Source organism: Zosterops lateralis, assembly GCF_965231275.1.
Source record: "Zosterops lateralis genome assembly, chromosome: Z".
NCBI classification, from domain to species: Eukaryota; Metazoa; Chordata; class Aves; order Passeriformes; family Zosteropidae; genus Zosterops; species Zosterops lateralis.
Genome location: NC_139800.1, coordinates 27,649,910 through 27,676,952, shown reverse-complemented (window position 1 = coordinate 27,676,952; position 27,043 = coordinate 27,649,910). Strand labels below are relative to the sequence as shown.

At 43.7% G+C, this 27,043-nt stretch overlaps 1 protein-coding gene across 1 annotated transcript in view; it reads right to left on the bottom strand.

Moving 5' to 3' along the window:
* Positions 1-333: 333 nt before the first annotated feature.
* The window catches only part of SLC14A2 (solute carrier family 14 member 2), a gene marked incomplete at its 3' end in the record, with an annotated part of 328,265 nt that continues 301,555 nt past the window's right edge, over positions 334-27,043 (bottom strand). The window contains exons 11-20 of the mRNA XM_083883166.1: positions 26,732-26,781; positions 25,167-25,430; positions 7,733-7,895; positions 6,825-7,014; positions 6,268-6,396; positions 4,970-5,162; positions 3,197-3,344; positions 2,461-2,595; positions 1,522-1,571; positions 334-510 (exon numbers count right to left, since the gene is read on the bottom strand). Coding sequence (XP_083739292.1) covers positions 334-510; positions 1,522-1,571; positions 2,461-2,595; positions 3,197-3,344; positions 4,970-5,162; positions 6,268-6,396; positions 6,825-7,014; positions 7,733-7,895; positions 25,167-25,430; positions 26,732-26,781 — 1,499 coding nt within the window. The remainder of the gene's footprint in view (positions 511-1,521; positions 1,572-2,460; positions 2,596-3,196; positions 3,345-4,969; positions 5,163-6,267; positions 6,397-6,824; positions 7,015-7,732; positions 7,896-25,166; positions 25,431-26,731; positions 26,782-27,043) is intronic.

Below are 27,043 nucleotides of genomic sequence, written 5' to 3'. Positions count from 1 at the left end.
GGTCTTTATTTCTTTATGTCTGATTTTGGTGTCTTCAATTTCACAGAGAGATTTTTCTTTTCAGCTTATAAGTAATTTTCCCATTGCTTACAATTCAAGTATGTTTTTAGACATACATGCTTTAAAATCATAACAGGTTGATCTTGGGAAAGGTCCTTCCAGCACAGCAGTCCTACCTAATAGAAATCTTCTTAATAGAACAAACAGACATGATGGGAAAAGTCTCTCCACACACAGTCTCTCTGGACATTGTAGCACACAAATCATGGTCTGTTGGGCAAACACCTGGTGCTCTTGCCTTAGAATCTGCTGAGTTTCTCTCTTCTTAGGTCTCTATGCCTCACAGCAAGACCTCTCATGTTTCTTCATCATCAGATAATAAGCTCGGTTGGCTTCTGGGTAGGTGACTTTGGAGAGTGGCAGCCTGCAGATCGCAGAGCTTTTGGTGGTCATTAGCAGGAAGGTCAGTGCAGACAAGCAAAAAGGCCAGGTTCCTGATGGCACCCCAAACTGCAAAAAAAAATAACAAATTACCTGTTTACTATGTGTCCTTTTATTAGACTAACACTCAGAGCCAGCCACCTTGGAACAAGGTTTCTGGAGAAAGTCTAGATTTGGTTTTGCATTGAGTTTTTTCTTAGGGAGGCTGGGTTTATTTATGAGGTCTTGACATCTTGTATTAGCCTGCAGTATCTACCAGATCAGGTGAGAGGGCTGCTTGCTCTTTGTGCATCTGCCATGGTGAAGGTTTCTTGGGTGGACATGAGGTAGGAGAGGGTGGTAATGAGACACAAGAATGGATATGAGAAACCTTCAGCTTTTCCCTGGGCTGTTGTACTGACTGACTTTTGGCAAATGAGAAAATAAGTCAACCCAAATTTAATGTTTCTTTACACACATGCAGAGCCTCTTTTCCAATTGCTTCAGGCATGAAGTAAATATCTGAAAGAGGGGAGATATTCTAGCAGCCTGCCACTGCCTAAAGTGGGTCCAGGAGAGCTGGAAAGGGACTTTGGACAAGGGCCTAAACAGGATAAGGGGATGGCTTTCCTCTGACAGAGGGCAGGGTTAGATGGGATATGGGGAAGAAATTCTTGGCTGTGAGGGTGGTGAGGCCCTGGCACAGATTGCTCAGAGCAGCTGTGGCTGCCCCTGGATCCTTGAAAGTGTCCAAGGCCAGGTCAGATGGGGCTTGGAGCGGCCTGGGATAGTGGAAGGTGTCTTTGCCCATGGCAGGGGGTGGGACTGGATGAGTTTTAAGGTGCCTTTCAACCCATACCTTTCCTTGATACTGTAATCTCCTGAGTTTATAGAACTGAGCTGTGGGAGTTCATGCAAACTGGGATGGAAAGTGGTAAGCAATGATTCCAAGTCGCTTCCAATGGGAATCACGCCAACACCCTGGGCAGATAGTAACCCCTCTCCCAGACCCTCAAACATTTCTCCACATGTTGTTGCTTTGTCTGACAAGCCAGGAAAATTCAGTGTTGGAAATCAGCCCTTAGCTGATACACTACTTACCACAGACAACATGTGGGTCACTGCAGCTCCCAGGTAGGCACTGAAGAGTGCTGTGAAAAAGAAAGGCAGTTCCTGGTGAGTTCAGTTCTTATGGAGTAGAATGGCAATGACAAACATCTCTCCTGCCTTTGGTAGCTCAGCCAATGATTATGACCCTGTCTGGACAATACCCTGCCTAAACCCCTTGCTGTGTCACCTCCAACCTGGAGCTTATGGAAGGAGCAAAACAAACAAACAAGCAAAACTAAAGTGATGAAAAATGTGCTATGGTATCATGGGCTTTTGAAAAATGCACTGACATGGAAAGTATGTAGCTTGATGGATGGGGTTAAGTAGGAAAATAACCCTTCTACCCTCATCTGTCCTGCCTCCAGGGCTTGAAGGAGCGTCAACGACAAACAGAGCTGAATCTTTCTTATATGAGCACTGCATGAGCAATAGTTTCACTCCCAGCTTGCTCCGATATTGAAATTTCATATGGAATTGCCTTATAAATAATTCTTCAACCCTGCTGTGTTGTCCAGCTCATGCCTTTGATCCATTTCAAGAGGATGGGAAATTTGTACTGTCTAACTACAATAGAGCTCCATTCTTCTCAAAGATTAGGCATGCCCTTCTTCAAACAAGGAATTTGAGCTGTGTCTATGGCTGGAAAAAACCAAAATGATTCATCCAGCAATGAGCGAACAAACACAATTAATGACTCAAAACAAAACATCTGATTTCAAAGACCTTAGTTAACATGTGTCCACTGATCACAGCTCTTGGCTGAAAGGGAAAGCACAGGGTGTGTTAAAGCTGTGGCTCCAACACTCCAAGCTGCACCACTTGTCAGCCTCACCTACATCCATCTGCCTGCCTGGAGGTGCCCATCTGGCCTCTGCTGCAAAGACATCCTGTCTCACTTCCAGGGCAGAGGAAAACCTGCTGGGTACCTACCACAGGCCATGGCCAGGAGATGTGTCTGCCAGGTGAGAGCCAAGAACATGCCCCCGATGGCAGCACAGGACAGGCAGCTGTTGTAGCCCCACAGCCCCAAGTAGATTTGGTTAAATGGTGTTGCTAAGCTCAGCCCTGAAAAATAAAGTCAGAGACGTGTGATTCCTTGGTCAAAGAGATAAAAATGATGGAGAAGTGGCGTGAATCCAGATTTTCAAAGGTTCTAGCCAGCATTTGTACATGGAACTGTTCATAGTCATGTTGCTATGGTCTAAGGGAATTGTGGCAGAATTTTCCTGTTGCTGCTGAGCTGAATTTGGTGATTTGATTTCAACAGAACACACATGAGTGAATGAGCCTACATGTGAACCTTAAATATATCCCTGAGGCCTGCACATTCAGGCTGATACAACTTTCAGGCTACAACTTTCATTGATCTGCCCCTTAACCCAGCAGGTTACACCTAGAAATTAAGTACTTTGTGGTAAAAATTAATCTCAGCACAACAGACACTTCTTTCTTCTGAAGGTTTCCACTGTCATAAAACAAGGTAAGAGAATGAGGAAATCAATCAAAAGAATTCTTAAAACAGAAATCTGCGTAGATTTTGTTTCCAAGCAGCTGTTCTCTGGTGGAATACTGGAAATACTTGTGATTTTAAGTGGTCCCGTTATTGTAGTTTCTGTTGTATTCCCCATGCTTTTATATAAATCTGTGGCAGAAGACAAATCATTACCTGCCAGCATTCCCACTGCTGAACCAATCACCGCATGGACACAAATGAGTGGAGAGGAGATAAATAAACCAATCAGGAAAATTCCTCCAGTCCAGGGATTGTCACAACCATAAACCTGGCCCACACCGACTGGAATGGATTGCAGGAGCTGTAGAAATTAACAAAACAAAACAAACAAGACAGTTTGTTATTAGCTTTGTAACTTTTTTTTTTTTTTTTTTTTTTAAATATGTTTTTCTTGGACAGGCTCATGTTTGGCATTTGTTGGATGCAGTCTCTCTAAATGGAACATTTGGACATGTCTCGGGAGACAGCAGGCCATTTCCATAGGGTTTCTCTTACAATGGAAATAAGTCATGGCTTGTTCCCTAGACCTGAGCTCCTCTGCCACGTTTTTGCTCTAAGTTCAAAGATTTAAAAGATTTTGTGGAAGGGTTTAATCATCCTCTTTTTGCATGTGCTGCTGACTTGACCATTTTTACATACCCATAGGGACCATGAGAGTGAACCTAGGGGATGGTTTCCTTGGGATTCTCTAGAAATATGAGCAAGAGTTGCTGGGCTGGTGGGACAGACCTCAGCTTGGTCACAGCTTAGATAGTTTTGAGGCATTTTTCCATTTACAGTCCCCATAAAACCATGTGTCACAGTAAATGTTCTTTGAGAAATGTCACTTGTGGGTTTCTTTTTAGTGTCAATTAACTTCCTTTTCATAATCACTCTTTGGGAGCCCCTTAAAATAGTCAGCTGAGCCTTAGGAGAAAGTAGTTATTCTGGTATTTGTATTGTTTATGGTGTAATCCAGGAGAATAAAATGTTCCTTTGGAAAGGTTCCACTTGAATATAAATTAAAAATATGTGAATGTGTACCTGCACCCAAGTTTTTAACCATTCTACCACAGTAATATGTGCTTGCTCATCTCTAATCAGATAGATGCAATTTTATAAACAGCCTGTATCTGAAAAATTAAAATTACCCTGTGAGATAACTGGAATTCTCATCACAGCCTTAGTTATGGGGAGACGATCGTATATGCATAGAAATAGAAATGGGTAGATTCAAGACAGTGTTTGAAGATTATAATCTATACACTTGAATCCAACTGAACATGAAAAGATTCTCATTTTCAAGCTATCAAAAATGTACATTCCTAGAGTAAACTCGTATATTTTGGATAATAGTTCTCTTACAAATCAAATTTTGTACTGCCAGGCCATAATGCAGTAACATAGGAGGTGGACCTATTGGAGTCAGTCCAGAGGAAGCCACAGAGATGCTCCCAGGGCTGGAGCCCCTCTGCTCTGGAGCTAGGCTGGGAGAGCTGGGGGTGTTCACCTGCACAAGAGAAGGCTCCAGGGAGACCTCACAGCCCCTGCCAGGGCCCAAAGGGGCTCCAGGAGAGCAGGAGAGGGACTTGGGACAAGGCCCAGAGGGACAGGACACAGGGAATGGCTTCGCACTGCCAGAGGGCAGGCTTAGATGGGATATTGGGAAGGAATTCCTGGCTGTGAAGGTGAGGAGGCCCTGGCACAGGGTGCCCAGAGTAGCTGTGCTTGCCTCTAGATCCCTGGAAGTGTCCAAGCCTGGGTTAGATGTGGCTTGGAGCAAGCTGGGATACTGGAAAATGTCCCTGCACATTGCAGTGGGTGGGACTGGATGCCATTTAAGGTCCCATCCAATCCAAACCATAGGAATTTATTAAGGAAGGTAATACATTTCTGTAGTGTTTTAAATGGTAAATGAAGGAGACTGTTACCCTTAAGACATCCTACCATTGTGATTTCAGCATCTGACCAGGTGATATTCGGTGTTGCTGTTGCAGGATGAATGACAGTTGTAGGGAAGAAGAGGTTGTGTGGTCCTGAAGCAGCCAGATAGAGGGTCAAGGCCAAGTTGAAAGGCAAAGTGAGAACAGGCAGGTCCCACTTAGAGAAAACTGCACTTAAAGCACTGGTGAAAATAGGGCTGAAAGAAGAACAAATTGGTCTCACTAGAAGCTTGTCAGATAGGCAAAAATCACACCAGAACCATATCCAACCACAAACACAGCTGCAGAAAATTTGGTCTGTTTAAAATAAACAAAAAAGCCCAATCAAACCACCTTCTCCTCCTTCAACTTGTTCAGTTACCTAAATCTTTCTGATCTAATCAGAGACAAGAAAGGGTCACTCCATAAATTTCCTACCCCTCCAAAGGCAATTATCAATGTACAGATTCCTGTCATGTTATGTTAATATGTATAGTGAATTTGATGAGCATGAAGGAGGCAGGATGCAGTGCTTTACTGGAGTTATTTCCCAGCTCAATCCCAGTGTTTACCTTTTCTTTTTAGCACCTGGAGTGGACTGAGACTACGACACCCATGCTGGGTCTGAGTGAGCTGTGAACTGTGCACCCCTGTTCAAGCTTGTGGATCAGCAGTAAAAGCTGATGTCAAAGTGACTGTAACACCACGTGAACTTCAGGCAGACAAATTACATGTGTGGTTTTAGCATTCTGGAGCTAGACATTTTGGGGTAAAAGACCAGGTTTAATTTTTTTTTTTTTGCTGGCCAAATACCTAGTGGGTTATTGTGTCATATATATGAGTAAAATATTATTAGTGTTTGTTTTGATTAGTGTCAACCATCATGTCTTGGGACCACTGAACAGCTTCTGTGCTTGGAGAAGTAAATTTTCATGACATTTTTATATGGTGACTTATATAGATGAAACACTTACGGTTGATGATGGTAGGAAAAGGTGAAAATAATGTTCTTCTTGAAACAGAAATTATTTGATGCATCACAGCAATATGATTCACATTCAGAATATTGAATTACACATGATCAGTAACTGATTTTTGTTTTCCCCACTGGGATTATTTGTGATTATGTGAGTATTTTTATTTGTTTCTGGATTACATTTGAGTTTTAAAGTGTAAATAACAATGCAGATTTAACAGTACATATGTGTTAGTTGTGTAGTTGTGTTCCCTTTCCACTGCTGTTTACTTAGAAATGCAACAGCTCAGTCTCATATGAGGGGACTCTGGAGCTGGAAGGAGAAGCAGAGGAGCCATCTGACTTACCAGGTCATGGACACCAGTGCCACTGGCAGGAGAAGCCACCAGTTGTAGTCTCCATCAACAGAAAAGACAGCCATCAGCAACCCCACCAAGACCCCGTTGTATCCATACAGGCCTGCTGCTATGGCTGATCTGTGTGGAGGGAACAGCTGTCTTGAAGTCTTCTCCCCTGAAGGTGCTTTGGTGACATCAGCCCTCCCTCCCCACCCAGTTGTGGCTCTGTTTGGGGATGACCTGCTGGAACTCATCCACTGACATTCGATTTCACACACTTGGGTCAGCACCTGCCCCTCTGCAGGTTTGTCCAGTGCCCCTCTGCATCAGGGCCAGCTGCTGGGACGATCTGTCTGGTCCTACCAGACCAGACACATGCCCAGTCAAGGCTGGATCAAACAATCATAGAAGGTTTGGGCTGGAAAGAACCATAGACCACCTTGTTCCAACCCTATGCCATGGGCAGGGACACCTCCCACTAAATTCAGGCTTCTCATCTACATCAAACATCCAACACATAAATCAGCATAGAAGTGGCCACCTGAGGGGGAAAAGGATGGACTTACCTGTCCTGACCCAGAATAAGTGCTGTTAAAGTTGAGACAACTGTTGCCACACATCCAGTGAGTGTCCACCATGGGTTCTGCAGCAGGAGGCCAGCCAAAATGACCAGCCCACTGAGGGGATTGTTGACAAACATCACCTGGGATATCCCACGTAGCACCCAGTCAAGGAGCTGAATCATGAGAGGTTTGTCTGGAAAAGATTATATTCAGTAATAAAACAAGCCCCCTAAAATCTACAGATGGTACTGATTTGGGATATATTTTTGAAACTCAGGAAGAGTTTTGGCAGTGGGACCTGGCACCACAACTGAAGCAACGAATCATCAAGACTGTAAAACCTGACAGGGATTTATTATGGTCTACACTGAAGTCTTACAGCTGGAAAACTGAGATGAACAGTGAGGCTGCCAGAACTCTGTGTTATAAAGTACCCTGGATCAGATTCATATGAACCAGCTAATTTATGATGTCTGTGGCTCAGATGGCAAATCGTGTGTGTATCCCACTGCTGATTTATTACAGGGACCAAACACACCTACCTATATGTAATTTAACTTCACAGTGGCACTAGGCTTGACAGAAACTGTTCAGCTGAAAGGACATGGAGTGTTAAGAAGAATGGCAGAGTACAGAATAACCATCCAGGATATATTCTGTGGGACTAAATTCACTTTGTACACGGCATGCTGGGAGGTAAATGTCATCTCAGACATCCTCAAGATTTAAGCAGTATGTGGATCTCTGCACAAAGCTAATTTTTTCCCCTTACAAAACAGACATAAATCAGGGTAGAGGTAGTTTCTGTACTACTCTGACTTGAATCACATCACTGAGAAGTTAGTTATTACTCCTTTGATGTACTTTTTATTTGGAATCTGCTGTCATTAGTCATACTGAAGTAGGTTTACCTTTCAGCCAGGTTCCAAAATCCTTCATGTCTCCAGTGAGGTAACCCACAGCTCTGCAGAAACTCTTCCCACCTGTGCTCAGTGGATTCTGCTTCATCGGCATTCTTTCCTCCTTGGTTTCTATCTTGACATCAACACAGTTTTCCATGTTGATGTTCTGAACCTTTGATAAAATTCAAGGAAAAAGAAAAAATTCATTACAATGCCTCTTTCTGATCACTGTTTATTCTCTTTAGCACATAACTGTTCACCATGTGTTATTTTGGAAGCAGAAAGAGGAAAATCCTTACTCTGAACACCTGATTCTTTTGTCTCCCTGAGCACATTCCCTCTTCATGTGCCCTGTCCTCCCAGACTTCCATGCAGTTACAAGGAGGTATTTCATTTATTAAGTTTCTCTCCTGCTTAACTTGTATTTCCAGTTTGAATTTATCCATCTGCCATCAATAATAGGTGCCTAAATTCAGTTTCATAATCACCTATTTGGATCAGTTCAACCTTTCTCATGAGCATTGGCTTAGCCTGGGGTTGTCTATGGTGCCTTATTCCATTACTCACATGCATTCATACATTCCTTTTTCTCATTTGAACTGCACTATAAGCTGAGCAATCTTTAGAAGTACCCAGCATTGAGTTTGATGCCCAAATTCACAGTTCTTGCTTTCCACTCTACCTTAGTCATGTTGCTTTCTTCTCTGCTGAGACAATATTGGGGACCACATGTTGGAAGCTGTAATAAGAAACCCTCAGAGACCAATGAAAATACACTTATTAAATTCAGCAGGTGCTATAAAAAGCTAAATTGAGGTATGGGACTATTATAGGTCCAGAAAAGGTGTTTAGACCTAAATTAGGTGTTTGGGGTGCAGAACTAGGAAATGGGGTCCCCTTTGGGACATACACCCTTTGCATAAGGAGCCACTGGAATAACCTTTGGCACCTCATACAGCCTACAGACAGGATTATTATTATTCAGGCATGTGTATCAGAGGCTTACAGCTAACAGTAAAGAACAGTGTCTATAGCCAATTCATTGTTTGTTGAAGAGCCAATTCTGAATATAAAGTCAGCAAATAAATAAAATTCATGTTCCTGGAGCACACTCTGTTTCTTGAACTAGTTCAAGCAAACATCAGAAAATGTGAGTTCTGTGAATACAGAACCAGTGATGCTTCAGGCCTCACTGGTGAGTAGCAGCTTGTGCAAAATGTAAGGAATTTATATTGGGAGTTGATAGTCTAAATAGGATGATACAGACACACAGGTCTTGTGGTAGTCCTTGACTCACTCAAAACTTTACTAAAAGCCTTGTGAACAGCTGGGGAGAGAACCCATATTTCAGAAACACAGGTGCTTAGTACTTAAGCTGCTTCACCCTAGGCATTCCAGACCCTCCATTGTAGTTAAGCAATTCTGAGTCTGTGTAGGGGAACGCCTGGTTAATGCACCATGGATTAATCCTGGACGATTTCTCACTCTTATGGCACTGGAGGAGTGGTGGTGACCTTTCAGGAAGTAGTAAATATTTGCACAAACAATAAACGGACATTTTCTACCTTTTGGAAGAGCACAACTAATAAAGGGATAGATTCCATATGAGACGCTGATGGCAGGACCAGTCTATACAGAAAGGTATTGAGTTTGGCTTTGTGTTGGACACAAAGGTAAGGACCTGGAATAAAAAGGCTAAGGAAGAAAAGGAGGAAAGATTGGTGCTAGGGCTGGTGTCTTGATACAGGAAGACTTTTTTGCGGTTTGTTATAATTCATTACCTTAATTCATTAACCCTCACTTTTTTTTCATACTTTATTCTGGAATAAGTGACTTGAGTGTACTTTCAGTTAAATCAAAATTTCCAGCAAAGAGAAATACTCTCCATTTGGTGAAAGTACATTTCCTTTTTCCTTTTAAAGGGTCTCCTTCTCTATGCAGCTTGGGCTTTCCCTGTCACTACCCCATAAAATGAAGCACTGCTGCACTGCAGAGAGATGCTGTGAGACCCATGCTGGCATGGCATCTGTGCTCCCCTGCATGCTGAGTGAGGACCTGTTTGTAGTCAGGAATCTGCAGAACAGGTGGTAATGTGCATGTGAAGTATTGGAGCCACTGACCAGTCCACTTGTACAGTGGAGATAAAAATGGATGAAGCTGAGGGCCTGAAATCACAAAAAATTTGATGTATTGCTTTGCCATATAAAGGCAAGGGTGAGCTGGCAGTGCTCCTCTGCCCTGGGTTTCCATGGGTTTCCTGGGCAGAAATGAAGCCAGCTCACTGCGGTTGGCACAGCAAAAAGAGGTGACCTGGTGAATCACTTGCACTAACCTGTCTCAAACTTCACATTCAGTGAATACGCAGTGCACTAGAGTATTCAGAGTCACAGAGGCTGCAGGGTGATCGTGGTTACCTTCTGTCCAGCAGTGCTGCTCAAACTCATGTTCATTATGTCATAGAATCATAGAATACTTTGTCCTGGAAGGGACCTTTAAAGCTCATCTATTCCAACACCTCAGCAGCCCCATTTGATCTGGGGATGGGTCTCTCTAGAGAAGGACTACAGAAACTTCATCTGCTCAGTAGAGCATGTAGTGAGGGGAAGGAGAAGGGGGTTCAGGCTGAGAGAGGGCAGGGTTAGATTACACATTAGGAAGAAATTGTTCCATGTCAGGATGGTGAGGGCCTCCAGAGATTGCCCAGAGAAGCTGTGGCTGCCTCATCCCTGGAAGTGTCCAAGGCAAGGTTGGACAGGTCTTGGAGCAACCTGGGCTAGTGGAAGGTGTCCCTGCCCATAGCAGGGGGTTGGAACAGGATGAGCTTTAAAGATCCCTTCCAGCCCAGACCATTCTGTGATTATTTATGCTAAGGGAGAATGAAACCATTATTGAACAATCTCCTCACCTGCAGAACAGCTAGGTGGGAAATGGGTGTAGGCCAAAAAACTCCAGGTTTTTGATGGAGTCTTCATGACCCAGTAAAGACCCAGCCCCACCGGTTTCATGACCTCCCTTAATCCCATCCCAGGCACTGTGTAGGGGCTTCATCCTGTGTAAGGGGGTTTTGTTGTCACCAGAGCCCTGAGGCTTGTCGCATCTGTTCAGAAACATAAATCATGAAGTACTTGCACTACTTCTATTAATTGTCCAACAAGTGCATAAAGAGGTAGTGAAACACTTTGAAACTGGCACCAGCATAAAAATTTTTAGGCATTTTTAGTGATTTTACAAAGCAGCACCTACAATATATCTGCATAGATTAATGATTTGTTAACACATTATGCTGCTTCAGGATTGTAGGTGATAGCAGATATTGAGAAAGGAGAGAATACAAGAGGTATCTTATCTCAGAACTGTGGATATGCTCAGAGAATTTTAACACAGTGATGTCTGAATAATAATGCAGACTGAAGTGAACATATTCTGATGGGGTTTTCATGTGTGGTGATCTGCAGCTGATCTTTTGAAGACCTGCATTTGAAGTTATGCAAACACGTGGTTTTCAATGTGTGCAAACTGAAGTTGTTGTATTTTCTTAGTGCACCAAGGAAGGAAATGGAAATAATTGCAAATGGAGTGTTCTGCTGAAACAGACTGCTTGGCTTCTGAAGGGGAGCAGGATTGGTAGGGTTTTTTCTTAATTATTATTCTTGATTTCTATTAGTCAGGGAAAAAAGTTTTTTTTAAAGACTTAAGTCCCGTTCTCAGATGGGCAGCTCGGAGCACAGTGCATAGTCTCACATAAATTTTACAGAGGTGTTCCAGCCCTGCAGTGCAAGCTCCCAGTACTGGTGTGTAACTGATGAGTTACAGGAGCAGCAGCAGAACCCAGGCAAAGCCTGGTTCTGTCTGAGTGCAGTTTTCATCTCACTGGTGCAAGTGCAAGTGATTTATAGCGAGCTGTAAGTGCAGGAAAGCTATTTAAAACCATTTTCATAGGAAGTGAGAGCTTCCCATGGAACAAAACAGAAAACAAAAGATGCTTCTCTTTCATGAAGATGAAATCATTACAGGGCAGAGATGTTGATCTACCATGTTTTTTTAATCATCCTTTCAGAGTTAATAAATGTCCTGTAGCAAAGTACTGACGTTATGCAACCCCATGTCTTCCTAAATCAATTTTCCTTCCAATTGTGTACACTTCCTCCCTGTCACGCCATACCCCCGGCATCTCCGTCATGCCTTGTTAAGAGCTGGTTAGAGTGTTACACTTGTTGGTGTGCTGGGGCTGCACTCCTGCAGCAGCTGGCCCTGCAAATACTCCTTTATTTGCCTGCTGAGGAGGAGACAAGCCTCACGTTCGTTTTGTGTTGTGCATGGTAAGAGCAGTGTTCTGCTTGCAGCTGGGAGAGGGACAGAGTCTTTTATTTGGCTGATTACTATGCTCAGGTAATGGGCATTTCCAAGCTGGACATTGGGCTTTTACCTGTGAAAATGCAGCAAAGTTATCTAGTGCTTTCTCTTCTCTCTGTAATTTTACTCTCTCCTTGCCAAAATTCAGGTTTCTCTGAGGGTTTAATTTATGGTGAGGTATTTGTTTGTCCAAGGACCTGAGGACCTGCTACTGCACAATCACGGCCATTGTATCTTGCATTCTCTGAATTGTTGCTGAGAAGTCTGTGAGCAGCCAAGCTCTGTGTGCAGCCTGCTTTTAGAGGAATTCCTGCATCCAAGCACAATAGGAGGAAAGGGTCAGACTCTCAGCAGCTCTAAATCCAGCACAGCCCGTGTAATGTTACCAGGGGTGTAGTAAAGCTGGATTAATATTGTATTAGGCATAGGAACACATGCAAGCAGAAGTACAATCCTTGAAACAGATTATAGTGCATTTGACCCTCACTGGAAAAAAATAGTTCAGTTTCTCCCACAGAAGATGTATTTCAAAGTATTTGTTCAAAGGAAACCTTACACCACACATTCAAATATTCATTAAGCTCACGATTCATTTTTCAGAGATCTGTCTCTCAGGAGCAGAGAAATACAGAGACACTATCACATCAGCTGTGTATTATTATTACTATCTGGGCATTTTCATTTGGCAGAATGGAAAGGCAGTAATAGGAATGTTAAAGAGTTCTGGTTATTTCTTCTTTTTTATTTATTTCTTTTCTCTTTTTCCTCCAAGATTCAGCCACCTGGGCTAAGCAGTACTAATAAATCCTCACCCTGCTAGAAGCTTCTTGATAACTGATATTCTTGTGCTCCTCCTGAGCCTCAGCTGTTCTCCTTCAGCAGGACTGCTCAAATGCTGTTTGCCAGGTGTTTTGAAGTAAAGTTCCAGGTAAGTCAGTAACAGCGTACATTAAAAGGAAAGATCAGAGTGCTCTTACCTCTCAGATGAGCTCAGGAGTAGCTGTAGGTTTGCTGGTTAGGCCAGAAGGAAAGTAGGGAAAAGAAAATGTCCCATTGGCTTATATAGGCTAGCATGGCTCCTGTCCTGATATTACTGATTTGTTTCTCCTCCCACTTAGTGAGCTCCAAGTGAATGCTAAGGAGGTTCCCTTTGAATTCTCCACCTTTCCTCCTGCTCTGTCCTGGGTGTTTTGCCAACAATCTATCCAAATGTCTTCTTTCCTGCTTTTTTTTCTTTATTATTACTTTTTAAAAATTAATACTCCTTTAACTTTGTCCTTTCCCCTTCTTTACCGCTTAAAAGGACATAAGATTTTAAAATGGACTCTCAATGTACCTGAGCTTGACCCCTCCAACATTATCATCCTTATCCAATACAACTTAGCACCCTTCCCTATCAAAATTCTGACTTGGAAATGTGCAACACAGCATTTTGTATTCAGCAATCTCTCAAGCTTTCCTATTTCTGAGTAGCTTTCAGAAGCACTATTCTGTTAATGAAATGCAGTGGAAGACCTGGTGAACTTCCATTGTTTAATTGATTTTTATAAATTATTTCAGAAATTCAAAGGGTATTTTTCTTTCTGTTCCTTTTTCATTTTTTTTAATCTATCCTCCCCATTTCATTGGAGAAATCTAAAATATCAGAAGTGTGGCATATTTGAGAGGTTTATAAGGCTGTGAAAGTGCTCCAAATGACAAAGAAGAGGCTGGAGAGGGCAGTCTTGAATAGTAACACAGGAGAAAGAGCAGAGAAGAAGATGATGAACTTAAGAGACCTTTTAGGGTAATTTAAGCTGTAGTAGAATTCACTTTAGGATTCTTTCACAGTGATGTCTGAGAGAAGCAAACTTGCAAATTGAGCTGGGTGCTGGAGAGGATGTTTTATTGTTGAACCAGATCCCACCTAAGCTTTATGACTTTGCTCTTTGCTTCCCCAGCCCTGTGGAAACAGCCTCGGTGTGCACATGAGCTGGAGGGATGTTATTCTCACTGAACTCATTCCCAGGGTACAGCTCTTTTGATGGAGGTGTTTTTAACAGGAGACTGGATTTTTTTCTCTCCTAAGAGGAGGCCATCTGATATAAGCTGTCATCTTAGCATTGCTGCAAGAGCTAGTTTTCCTCTGATCAAACAGGCAGCAGCCCTTGTGAGTGACTCTGTCATCCTATGCCTTTGCACCTGGTAGAACATGAAGTTTTGCAGGGGAAGCTGCTTCACTCTAGTGCAGTTAGCGTATTTTCCTTTTACCATTGATTTCTCCTTTGGCTGCCTTTGCTTTCTGAGTGGTGAAATGAAACCTTACATGTTCAAAGAAGGGAAATGCACTGGGTGATTCGGATGGAAGAGCCTCATAGGGAGTCTATTCAGACTGAATTTTAAGCTTCACATCTCTCATATTTCAGGGATGCCCAGGCCTGGCTTTGGGTTATTTCAAGCAACCTCTTTTCAGGTGTCCCTCAAAGAGGTGCAGCATAGGGGTCAGGCAGGCTGGGTTGTGCTGTGAGGAATTTCTTTCCTCCAGGGAATCACAGATTGACAGGATATTCTGAGTTGGAGGAGACCCACAAGAATCATCGAGTTCAGCTCTTAAGTAAATGGCCAATACAGGGAATGAACTCACAGCCTTGGTGATATTAGAACCATAATCTGGCCAACTGAGCTAATGTCAGAGTCACAGAATCCCAGAATGGTTTGGGTTGGAAGAGACTTCAAAGCTCATCCCCTTCCACCCCTGCCTTGAGCAGGGACACCTTCCCTATCCCAGGTTGCTCCAAGCCCTGCCCAACCCAGTCTGAAACACTTCCAGCCACAGGGAGGGATGGTGCCAAGGCCTCGCCACCCTCACAAAGAACAATCTCTTCCTAGTCTTGACTGCTCTCTGTCAACAAGTAGCCACTCCCACCTGTCCTGTCACCACATGTCCTTGTACAAAGGAACCAGATTCAGGACTGCTCTGTCTGATTCTGGTGCCTTAATGAGGTATTTGACAGGTTGGAGTGACACACAAAAAAGCCAGTGGCTGGCAGGTCAGTGATGAATATCTTGGAGTGGTGCATTGTTTAGATTATCAGAGCTGGTTAATAAGTAACAGGATCATAGTCTGCTGATGCCCATGTGGGAATGAAGTCCCTGGCAGCATCCTGCTCTGGGCTGGAGGCAGAGCAGGGAAGCCCTCCAGTGCCATGTGACAGAATCATTGGAGCCCAGCTGCAGCCAGCTATTGGAGATGTGGATCAGGAATGCCTGTCTGCAGCTGTGTGCCTAGGCAAAGTCCTACTGGTTGCCTGAGAATTGAGATTCCCTCTATAAGGGATTGAGGTAAAAAAGTGGGAATGATAGAAAACTTCCCAGGTGTAACTCACTGCCAGTTCTGGCCCCCATCACCAACCTCCAGTGCTGGCCACTCAAGGATGTAGGTATCTTTTGGGGTTCAGAGTGGGAAGACTGAACCTGCAAAGGCCATTCCTAGACAAAATAATTGAGATGTGCCATGTGTTTGTCATCTACCTGTCACATATCATCTGTCTTGGAGTGGGCCACTAGCTCTGGGTGATCAGGTAAATATGTGCAGGTAATGCAGGCAACTAGAGACTTGCCTCATGATTTTAGGCATGCATGAAGACCACTTGGTGGTCTGGTGGCGTTGGTGTCTGACAGCTAAGCTCTCTGTGATTTAGGAGGTCTAAATCTGTAACTTACCTCATCAGCTCTCCTTTGGCGAAGATGGTTAATGTTTCTTCTTCAGTGCTCTCTGGGAAGGTGTCTTTGAGGACATCCCTTGGACCAAGCCCAGTGCTTGATATGCTCAGAACAGGAGTTGGTAATTGGATTTCAACCAGACACAGCACAAGAAAAATGCTGAATGATCCCTGACTGGTTTAGCTTGCCAGGCAGGACCTGTCTGGCTGCATCAGCTGGGTACAAAGCTTGAACTGGTCAGCTGTGCCAGGAAAGGTTCTAATGGCCCTAATTCAGCTTCACACACTTTGGCTTCACTCCTCTCTCAAGCCTCAGTGGCCTTGAAGAGGTGCATTCAAACCACTTTGTAGCAGATTGGCTTTTACTGCTGTTTTTGGCTATGCTCCTTGACTGAGGTTTTACCTATGGGAATAGGTCTGCTCAGGGAGCTGCATCAGCTCTTGGACTCCAACAAGTGCTTTAAAATGGTGTAAATCCATGTATGGAGCTTTTGAAGCTGAGGAATGCCGACAACATTCCTTCTAAGTCAGCCCACAGAGATATTTGCTTTCTTGCTGCAAGGACACCTTGCTCTATTGTGGTCGTCTTGGTGACCACCAGGACCCTCAAGGCGACTTCTGCCATGCTGCTTTCCGGCTGGAGGCCCACCCATGTATGGATGGAATTGTTTCTCCCCAGATGTAGGACACTACACTTCTGGAACTTCAAGGTGTTCTTGTCAGCCCATTTTTCCAGACTGCTGAGGACCTTCTGCATGCCAACACAACCCTCTGGTATACGAACAGTACTCCCAGTTTTGCGCTTTCCCCAGATTGGCTGCAGGTGCACCCTGCTCCAACATTCATTAATTAAGAAGTTAAAGTTATTATGCCTGGCCCACACCACTAATGACTGGCCTCTATGTGTAATTTGTGCCACTGATTCTAACGCTTTGACCCTAGCCATTTAGCCAATTTTCAATCCAACTTGCTTCACACTTATTTAACCCATACTTCATCAACTTGTCTGTGAGGATGTTATGGGACAGAGTGTCAAAATGAGGTGATGCTCCAAATTTGCTATAGTGAGGTAAGGAACTTTTGCAGCTCACCTGGGCTGACTGTGACCAAACCTAATGTTTCACTTCCAGAAGTACTGCCAGTCTGTGGTTCCTCTGGAGGTGTGTGGAGGGCTGACAGTGGTAATGGAAGTGTGGCGGAGTAGGAGACAGCCATACGGTGGGAGACAGCTCATGTCCTGGATGAGGACAGAGCTCCTCTGGCCAGCTATGGCCTGACCTGTCCCACAGGCAAGGTTCCTGGAACAGCAAGTCAGCCTCCATCAACATCTGTGGCCACTTTGCTTTTCATCATCTTGCTTTTATGAGTGAGTGAAGAGTGGAAAAATCTGTTTCAGCACAGAACACCACAGGGTCTGTCACAATCTTGGACTTGTTAGCTGAGGGCAATAGTTTTGGGTTTATACAGAGCTACCCAACAGCTGAGCTGGTATGGGAAGCTTCTATCCGTGCATTTTAGCCTGTAAAAAATCTCTAGAGAAAGCTGCTGTTTGACATTCCCCTGTGTGGCACTGGGATGGGGTTGGGTAAATGGCTGGAGCAGAGTCTGCTCTGTTGTCTGTCTCCCTCTCGTGGTGTAACTCCAGCACAGCCACACGTGCAGCTGTGGAAATCGCAGGAAATATTCAATCTCCAGTTTCAGAGGGCTCACGAACAGCAGCTCCCTGGCCCTGACCTAGTCTAAACTTCTTGTGTTCTGACCCTATCTGCTGCTCTGTGTACCGCTCTTGACGATGTATGCTCCCAAAATTACCAGTTCTTCTAACTGGCATGCACATCACTTCCCTCCTCTTCCTACCTGCTCTGGAGACCCACTGTCCTTTCTGTCCACCTTGACATGCTCTCATGATGCACCTGTTCAGTCCACGCAACTCCAAGAGTGCATAAGTGATATCTGGAAACCAGCTTATTGATTAGGAGCAACAGTCTCTGTGTCCTGGGATAGGAGTGGGGCAGGAATACGTGAAGAGCAGGTTGTAGTTGTCTTACAGCTACAGTAGTGTGTAAAAAAGCTCTGTCTGTCATGGCAAAATAAGTGGCAACTTTAGAGAGAGGTGCAGGCTCTCTTCCTGAAGGCTGGTGCTCTGAGTGCTAGGGTAGAAAAAAGCTCCTCTATTTCAGCTGCAAGATTTTCATGGTATTTGTTCAAAATGTTGCTGCTAGTGGGAGCAGGGAATTGTTTGTAAAGGCACTAGTTAGCCAAGGCCGACATGTCAAAGACTGCAAGTGGTGGTTCAGCAGCTTGGTGATGAGGACCTGCCCCTGGAACCATCCCATTCATAACATGCCCATGGTATCCAGCTCAGGAAATGTGTCTGAGGCTCCATGAAGGACCAGACAGACATATGTGTCATGAAACCCAGTGAAGTACAGGTCAAAGAGAATCCCAGTACATTATTTTGGCTGAGTCCCCTTGTTTCGTTTTGTGTCCCCTTCCCTTTTTCCAGTCAGCTGGATCAATTTTTCTTACCAGCAATGGACATTTCTCCAGGCTGGTCTGGCTGCCTGTGGTAATGAGATTGAGTTGCAAGTCCTGGGACTCAGGAGCTGAGAGGGAGAAAAGCTCTCCGGTTCATGCCTGAGTCTGAACCTTGAGGCTGTTTGTTTTTCTGATCATCTCTAGCATGGGAGACAGGATCGTCCACATTAGAATGACAGCCTTATAGAATAGTTGTTCAGAGAAGACCTTTTAGATGATTGAGCCCAACCATTATATTGAAACCGTCTGAAATACTGGAGGGGTTTGGAAGCTGTATTGCTGTATTTCAGTAAAGATGGGGAATTGAAACTCAAATAATTTGGAGTTTCAACTTCAAACCCCTCTCCTGTTCTCCTGGCTCCAAGGAAAAGCTCAAATTTTAAAAGGCTCTATTTCTAAACCAACCTCAAGGCAGCAGGATCCTATTAGAAATGACCAAGCTGGCCTGACTTGCCTCTTTTTAGGACACAAGGCAAAGTGGTTTTCTGCTTCTTCATTCACTTTTGCAATCTGACAGTCAATTCACTTCCCTGCATCTACTCTCAGCTTAAACTTCCCTGCCCTTTCTGCTTCCCTTGCCCAGATGGTAGGGTTGTGAGTCTCACCCAGGGTATGGCTGCTTCAAGGAAATAATCCATTCTCACAAACCTGTATGTTGTAGATGTATGTGTTAGGCCTTAACATAAAGCAGAATACTATAATTCTTCAAATAAGAAACTCTTTCAGTTTATAAATACCAGTGATTACTACTTTCTTGCCAAGTAGTTTTTACTAGAAGTGGAAGATGCTGTACCTGAAATGAGTTGCTGATCAACAAGAGAAAGAAGACTGGAAGCAGCCAGAAATGAACCTTCAGACAGTAGAAACAACTGAAAATTAATATGGATAGAGGAATGGATAGAGTGAGAGTTACTCTGGCCTTGGATGGTTACTGGATTTTGCATGCAGGACTACATAGTGACATTTTCATACCAAGCACAAACAGGTATAAATCCATTTGCAGTAAAGATGCACATTTTGGGGTAGGCAAAAGAAAAAAAAAGTCTTATGTATTGGATAATTCAGTTTCTGTGAAGGAAAAATATCCTAATGTGATTTATTTTGTACAAATGAATTAAGTTCACTTGGATACAGTAAGAAACCTTCACTGGCTGACAGTTTGTCATCATCTCTGACTGTTTTGTTTTCTCCGAAGACAGAAATTCTCTACCTGATTTCTGTCTGAGTGGCTCTGCAGAGCAGAGATTTTTGGAAGACAGAGCAACAGACCTGTCAGCACTTGGTTGAAATGAGGGAAGTGATGAAAAGCAGTGTCAGGTACAGGACAGAGTGTGCCAGGGGAAAAAGATTCCAGACCATCCTAAGCTGCACAGGTCAAGGATGCCTCTGTCTCTCTGCCTTTGTCTTTTGCAATTCAATGCACAGCAGAGTTTAATTTGCAGGGGTTGGGATGTGCTAAACAGCCCCAACAACTGTGCATTTTTGGTGGTGATGTGGTTGGATGTTTTTGGAAGGGCTTCTGCATACACTTGGTGCTTCCACCCTTTTGTGCTGTGTGAACATGCACATTTTGGGAGCAGGGATTTGTGTTTGCCTCAACTGTCTATGCAGAAAGTTACTCCTGAAGGTGAATGTGAGGATGCAGTTCCATGAGACCTTAAGCTCTTAAATGCACACAAGTTACTGAGTACACTCAGGAGCTGCTGAATGAGAAGTCAGAGATATCCAAACCCATTGCCAGGCAAAACGTGCTGGAAGAAACCTTTGCTTCCCACAGAGCCATCCCACATCTTATCCTACCTCTGGGATGTGTGAATTCCAGCTGTGGCAGCAGCTGTAAGAGTTTGTAAAAGACCCCTGAGAACAGTAAAATCAACTGCAATCAAGGGCTTGTTTCCTGTTTGAACTACTTCCATCTCCCAAATTAAAACTGATGTAGAGGAAGAGGGAGTGAGGGAACAGCATTCAGCAAACAGGTGTCCCCCTCAGAGTGGTGATATTTCTGCAACCCTGGCAAATATGATCTACAGAAAACCTAAATCATTCTGCAGTGTTGGGCAATATGTCTGTCATTGCAGGCTGGAGATACCTGGCATGGACAGAGCACAGAGTAACTCCTCAGCAGATGGATATTTTTAGGAATTATCATATTCTGACAATTTTTGAAGTTTTGGGTTTTTCAGCTTGTAGGAAGGCCCCATGTTGCTGGAGTGCCTCTTTGGAGCCCTTCCTGGTATTTTCTGGTGTCTGTTGGGATGCTGGCTCGCTCTCTGTCCCAGCAGCCTAGGTGCTGGGGAGAGATGCATACTCTTCCTGTATCTGATGATTTCAGGCTCCTGTCTGCACTGATTGCTTGCAGGTGTGGGAAGAAGAGATGTCACATTGCAGAAGGGCTGGAAAAAAAGGACAATATTTATTTTAAGCTCATTTAACAGCAATGTTGAATGGAAGAGGGAGTAGGGCCCAGGCTCTGCAGCAAAGCAGCTCTGGTTGCTTGAGAGTAGACACCAACAGGAAAATCTGTTCATCAGGCTTTAACCCTTGCAATGCTTTACCTGGCGTGTGGGTGCCATGCAGTGCTGCAGCCACTTCTCCCCATCACTGTTTGGAAACACAGTACTGTGTTTTCCTGGTCTGCAGCTTTGAGCGTCCTCCCTAGTGTTACCACCTCCCGTTGTGGTCTCCCTCTGTGCTGCTCTTCCCATCAGCTCTTGACTCCTGTGAGGAGGTGATTAGGTCTCAAAGAAGATCAGATGATGGAAACTAGTTTTAGAGTGGATATCAGGAAAAAATTCATTATGGAAAGGGCCGTAAAACACTGACAGGCTGCCCAAGGCAGTGATGGAGCCCTGATCCCTGGTAGGATTTAAATGCGGTGTGGATGTGACACTTGGGACATGGGTTAGTGGCAAGTTTAGAAGTGCTGGGGGAGTGGTTGGACTCGAGGATCTTAGAGGGCTTCTCCAGTCTAAGCATCTGTGAATCAGGAGGGAAACTTTGAGCTCCAGCAGCAAGGATGCTCCAGTGCAGGTGGCAGTACGGCTCTGACATCTGTTACAAATATCCACTTGGAAAGCAAATCTCTCCTCTCCATGTTCCCTCCGTGCAGCTTTGCTAATTGTTCATGGAGAGTCATTAACAGGTAAGTTCCAGGTTCCTGGAACCACCAATACCCAAGCTAGGAAATCTAAAGGGCTTGCCCCAGCTTTTTGTGTATGAGTTCTGTGTCTGATTTTATCAACAGAAGCACCTATGTCTATGGGGGAAGCATGGAGAACCTCCTCTCAAAGAGCAAAGTTGCCTTTTTTTTTTTTATTTTTTATTTTTTATTTAAGGCAAATACAAAGTAAATTAAGCAAATACAAGAGTAAATATATATATATTTGGAGCAATAAATAAGCATTTTTCTTGGAACTGCATAGTGCCTATACTATTTTTTATATTGAGCTCCACTTATAAAAGAAATGTCTTCATCCACTGGGAAGCTCTCTTGCCTTCACTTAGGTTAGTCAGTTCTGCTTTTTAATTTTTTAAGGCAAACTTTTAGGAAGTTGGCTTTTTCATGTGCTATGGTTAGGCCAGGTGTTGGTTTGTACAGGAACGCTTATTTAATGCTATTTAAAGTGGAGGTGAGCTGGCTCTAACCACAGGAGATTTTTTTTCTTTTCTTCTTAATGAACATAGTTTATTTTATGTTAGATCTCTGGGAGCTGTCTCAAAATTATTATTCTTACTGAAAACTGTACATTTTAGCTCTCTTAATGAAAATTTTATAGAACTTTCTAGGTATCAGGCTGCTGGGCAACCACTGATAGCTTCAGTGTGCTTTTATTGTCTGCTGTTCCCTTGCAAGAGACACTTGATTTGTCTTGCCTGTTTTCAAGAATTATTAGTACTGGCTATAGTTACTCATATCTTTTGATTAGCTAGAGACTTAAAAAAGCTGTTTATACTCTATTTTTTATGGAAGGCTTCAACTCTAGAAATTGCTTTACTAATTGATTTCAGGATGGATTTTCTTGTGGCTGAGGAATTAATACCTGCAGTGGTACTTAAATGACAAATCCTTTCTAATAGCCATATTGTGCCTGGGCTTCACACTTATTTTTAGGAAAACAAACAGTATGTTTGGCATAACTAACTGCAGTTGGGGGCTTTCTTCACATATATGGTTCCAGCATTATTTTGCAGTATTTTTTCCAATAACTTCGCATTGCTACTATTCAAATATTTCTCTAATACTGCTGATGGGCTAAATTAAATTGTTCACGACTAAGCTCTCCTACTTTGTGTGCTTCATATTTCATTGGTTGCTGTAGAGAGAAGGTCTTCAGACAGTTGTGTGCCATCTCTTGTGTTATTCTGCCTCTCTTTGTCTCCCTACAGCAGCAGCAATAAGGGGATGTCCCTCATCTTGCACTTTGTAGTGACCACAGGAGACTGTCTTGGTGCTAGCATTGGTTTGCTGATATCATGGCTCAAAGGATGTCTTGGCAGAGAGGGGTGGAAGTAGGACTGTTGGAGTCCAGGGCATCCCTCTGGGCGCCCTGGGAAGTCACAGACCTCGGTAGAGAGGCCTGGGACCCAAGAAAGAGGGTCTGGGGTCTGTGCAGGGGGGTTTGCCTGGCACAGAGCCCAGGAAGACACAGTCTTGATTTTAGTCCATGAGAAAAACATCTAACAGAGAGAAGAATTGCAGGTCACAAAGGTGTTACAGAGAGTAGTGTAGTTATCACCGTGCAGAAGATTTTGTAGTTTTGGATTTTTAGAATGTAGATGCAAAGGGACAAGATGGTGATTTTAGGGCGGTGCCCTGGGTTCTTTTTCTCCTTGGCATCCATCTTCTGCAGTGACGTGGGCACAAAGTAGTTTCAGTGGATTGGATCAGAGTAGAAATGACCCTGTTAGTTTAGGTGATAGACATTGGCATGGAATTGTAAACAATAGGTACGTAGTTATCTGTATAAGAGGTAGCGACCTCCCATCACGGGGGGAGTCACCTCGTGTCCAGGCTGCTGTGAACACCTTGGCCAGACACAGGGGAAGGGGTGTCGCCTCGTGTCCAGGCTGCTGAGAACATCTTGGCCAGACACAAGGGAAGGGGAGTCACCTCGTGTCCAGGCTGCTGAGAACATTTTGCCTGGACACAGGGGAATCACATTGTGTCCAGGCTGCTGTGAACATCTTAGCCAGACAGAGAGAATTGTAAGATAAGAACTAATAAACAACGTGAGAAACCAAGAAAACCAAGACCTTGAGACTCCTCATCATTCTCTGCGTCGAACACCGAGCACTGAGCTGAGCACAGAGCACAGAGACACAGAGTCAGACAGCAGACCCCAAATCCTTCAGAGGTCAAGAGGGAAAATCACTCCGTTTGTGCCCACACGAACCACCAGCCAGCTTTGGAATCTCGGGTGAGGAAACAACCAGATTAAACCCTGAGATAGGACCTAAATTTTACCATAATTCCTGGAATGGCCTCCCCTTTTTAAAAAAGCATCTGAACATAAACACCACCATGTTTTTGTCTCCCAGGATGAATTCAATCTTGGCTGCTGTTACTAGGGGACATTTAAACGGGTGGCAGATGCTAGTTCTGCTGGATTTTTGGTGGTAAAGGCACAAATAATCCCATGACCAGCACCCAGGCTTACCTTGTTAAAAAGTAGTTTTTGGAGCTGGGATCCCACTTGTTCAAAAATACTCACATGAATCTGCAAAAGAGCCCTACATCATGAAGCAGAGAGAAGAGCATCTGATCTGAGTGTTTGTAGTTACATAGTCCATTTGGATTTTAAATCTCCACATCCCTTGGGTCTGTGACTTTAAACTGACCCTGTAAAACAACTTTAGACTGAGGAAGCCTTTCTGTTCATATTCCTTCACAGAGGTTTTTGGAAAAGGTTCCTGAGAAAATCCTCCTTAGGGCAGTTGGAGCTTCCCTGTTGTAAGGATTCCGAGGAGGCATAAAGTGGCAGTGGTAACCTTTGGCTTGTTAATTTCCCATAGTTTAATGGAAAGGATCTGCTCCTCTAGGAAAGGAAGAGAAAGAACTGCTACCAGCAGTAAGTGTGTATCTTATTCTTTGCATGAAGTTCTTATTTCCCACTGGATGTGAGTAGGGATTCAGACTTACTGTCCTGCAATCAGCAGGAGAGAGAGATCTATTTGTAAGGCAAAAGATCATTCAAGGGAAAGAAGAATGTTTGATCCTTGGTTGCTAGTCACTCATCTAGTCTGATTAAAGCATATATATTCATTACCTTGGCGCTTAATGAGGAGCCAGGAGATGGCACCAAAGGTGCTACAGGATGTGCTCTGTAAGAATATTTGCCTGTGTGTGTTGTAGCTGTTAAGAAGTATTAAAAGGGTTAGACATTGATGACACACAAGAAAGGAAGAGAACAGTCTGTTTATTTCACTTTCAAATATACACACTCTTAATTTGAAGTGAAGCTCTTGACTTAGTTCTTACATTATTTATTATTAGACACGAATGCCTTCTCAGCATATTTATTTTGTTAAATTACACCTCTGAAATTAAATGCAGCCTCTTGTCAGCTTTAATGTTCTTCTGCCTATTCTTATAATTATTATTGATAAGAGGTGACTTTCAAGTTAACAGCCAATGGATTGATAAGGCAGCAGTTATTATGTTACCTGAGTGCTTTTTGGGAAGCTTAGCTCAAGGGCAAATGGTGATTGCTCCAGTGTGGAATGCTGAATCCCCAGCCTGCAGCCTGCTGGCAAAAGTGATGTTTTGTGGCTGTGCTGTGCCTGGGTGACATTTGAAAGGCTGCTCCCACAGTGCCCCCACGCTGCACAGTTGTGTGTACCTGAATTCAGTGAGGGTGGTGGCTCTTGGGGGTGCACAGTGGGGTGCCCCCAGAGCTGACTATTGAGCTGTCAGAGGGTTTCTGCTCCTTTTGCTTCTGTTCTTCCCTCCTGCTCTCCAAGGCCCTTCTCTTCATTCTCAGGTAGTAGACCCGGTTGGCTTCGGGGTGGGTGACTTTGCAGAGGGGCATTTTGTAGATGGCTGGGTTTTCTGACGTGATCAGCAGGAAGAGCAGCGCGGAGAGGCAGAAGGGCCAGGTGCACACTGGCAGCCCGAGCTGGGAGGGGACAGAACAGACACATGGGTGTACATTTTTACTGCTTTTTAGTGCTGCTTTTTGGTCTCTTTGCTTATGCCTGCCTGTGGCTAAATCCTTTAATTTGGGAAGCTGAGAGGGCCTTGCTTTCCCTGAAGACACAGTGGCTACCAAATGTTGATTCAGCTGCCCATACAGAGGTCTGTCTGTTTTCTACCTGGAGTGTGTGGGGCTGCACAAAGCATCTGACACTGCAGACCCCAGTCCTGTCAGAGGTGCAGCTTCAATGCTGGTGCTGAATGGAACCTGGCACCACCATTGAGGCAATTGAATCAGGTTCCAGAGCTCTGATGACTGCAATGAAAACCAAGACACCCCACTCACATGTAGACATGTGAATTCTCTAATAAAAGGGCTTAATTCTACCCTCTCTGATGTGTAAAATATCATGTGTTGAAAGTATTATTCACTCATATTACTCTCTCCAAAGACTATATGACACTGGCATCACATCCAACTATCAGCCCTCTCTGTTCCCCCACTTCTGGACCTGAATTGAGGCCTTCCAAAAGCAAGATCACAGGGATAAAAAGTGGATGTCATTTTCCCTCCCAGAAGCAGGTGTGTTTAAAGCAGCCCATGTGCAGGGTCCTACATAGTACTGTGAGAGAATGCCAGATGAAAACATTCAGTGCATGAAGCTGCTAGTTCTAATCCCTTTTTTTTTTTAAGTTAGTAAATCAATGTAATTAAAATATGGTTTTGCTTTAATCTCTCAGATCTTAAAGAAGAAACAGAGCCTGGCATTTCTGTCTTCACTCCTTTCTTGATCTGTCCAAATATAATAACTTTGTACTTAAGAGAAGAGTCTCCCCCTCATTTTAGTTCTCATACCCAGTTTGAACTTCCAGTAATATCTGTGGGCAGGGTTGGAGAAAGATCTTGAAAGATCTTGCAAATAAAACTTTAATTTGGAATTGCTGAAAGATAATGTTCAACTAAGTACTTATTATCAAACCATATGCTGTTGCTGTAACTCACATATATGTGGACTTCCCTGTTGTGGATAACATGCTCCAAAGGTCTTTGGAATCTTATTATCAGATATAAAGTCTTCAGGGGCACAATTCAGCTGACACAGGGTTTGTACAAGACTTGCCAACTGGCTGCAACATTCTCATTTCAGTGTTGTCATAGCTGACATGGAGAATTTTGAGGCATTTCCTTAACATTACATCTGAACAAATCGAGATGCAGTTAAAAAACCAAAAAAAAAACAAACAAAAAAACTCCTCAGGTAAAACACAAACCCCCACACTTACCACAGAGAGGGCATTAGCAAGAGCTGCTCCGGAGTAGGCACAAAATAATGCTGAGAAGAGAAGACCAAAGAGAGCTCAAGGTGAGGAAAATATTGTTCAGTTCTCAAAAACAAAACAAAACAAACCAAACTCAAATAAACAAACAAAAACACCAAAACAAAACAAAAACCACATTGTCCAAATGCACTGCAAATATCCTCCCAGCTACCTAATGTGAGGATTGCTCACATCACTGCTAGAATTCAACAAGTTAGTTGAAACGTCCCAAGAGAAAATGGCCTCAATTTGCACCAGGGGAGATTTAGGTTGAAT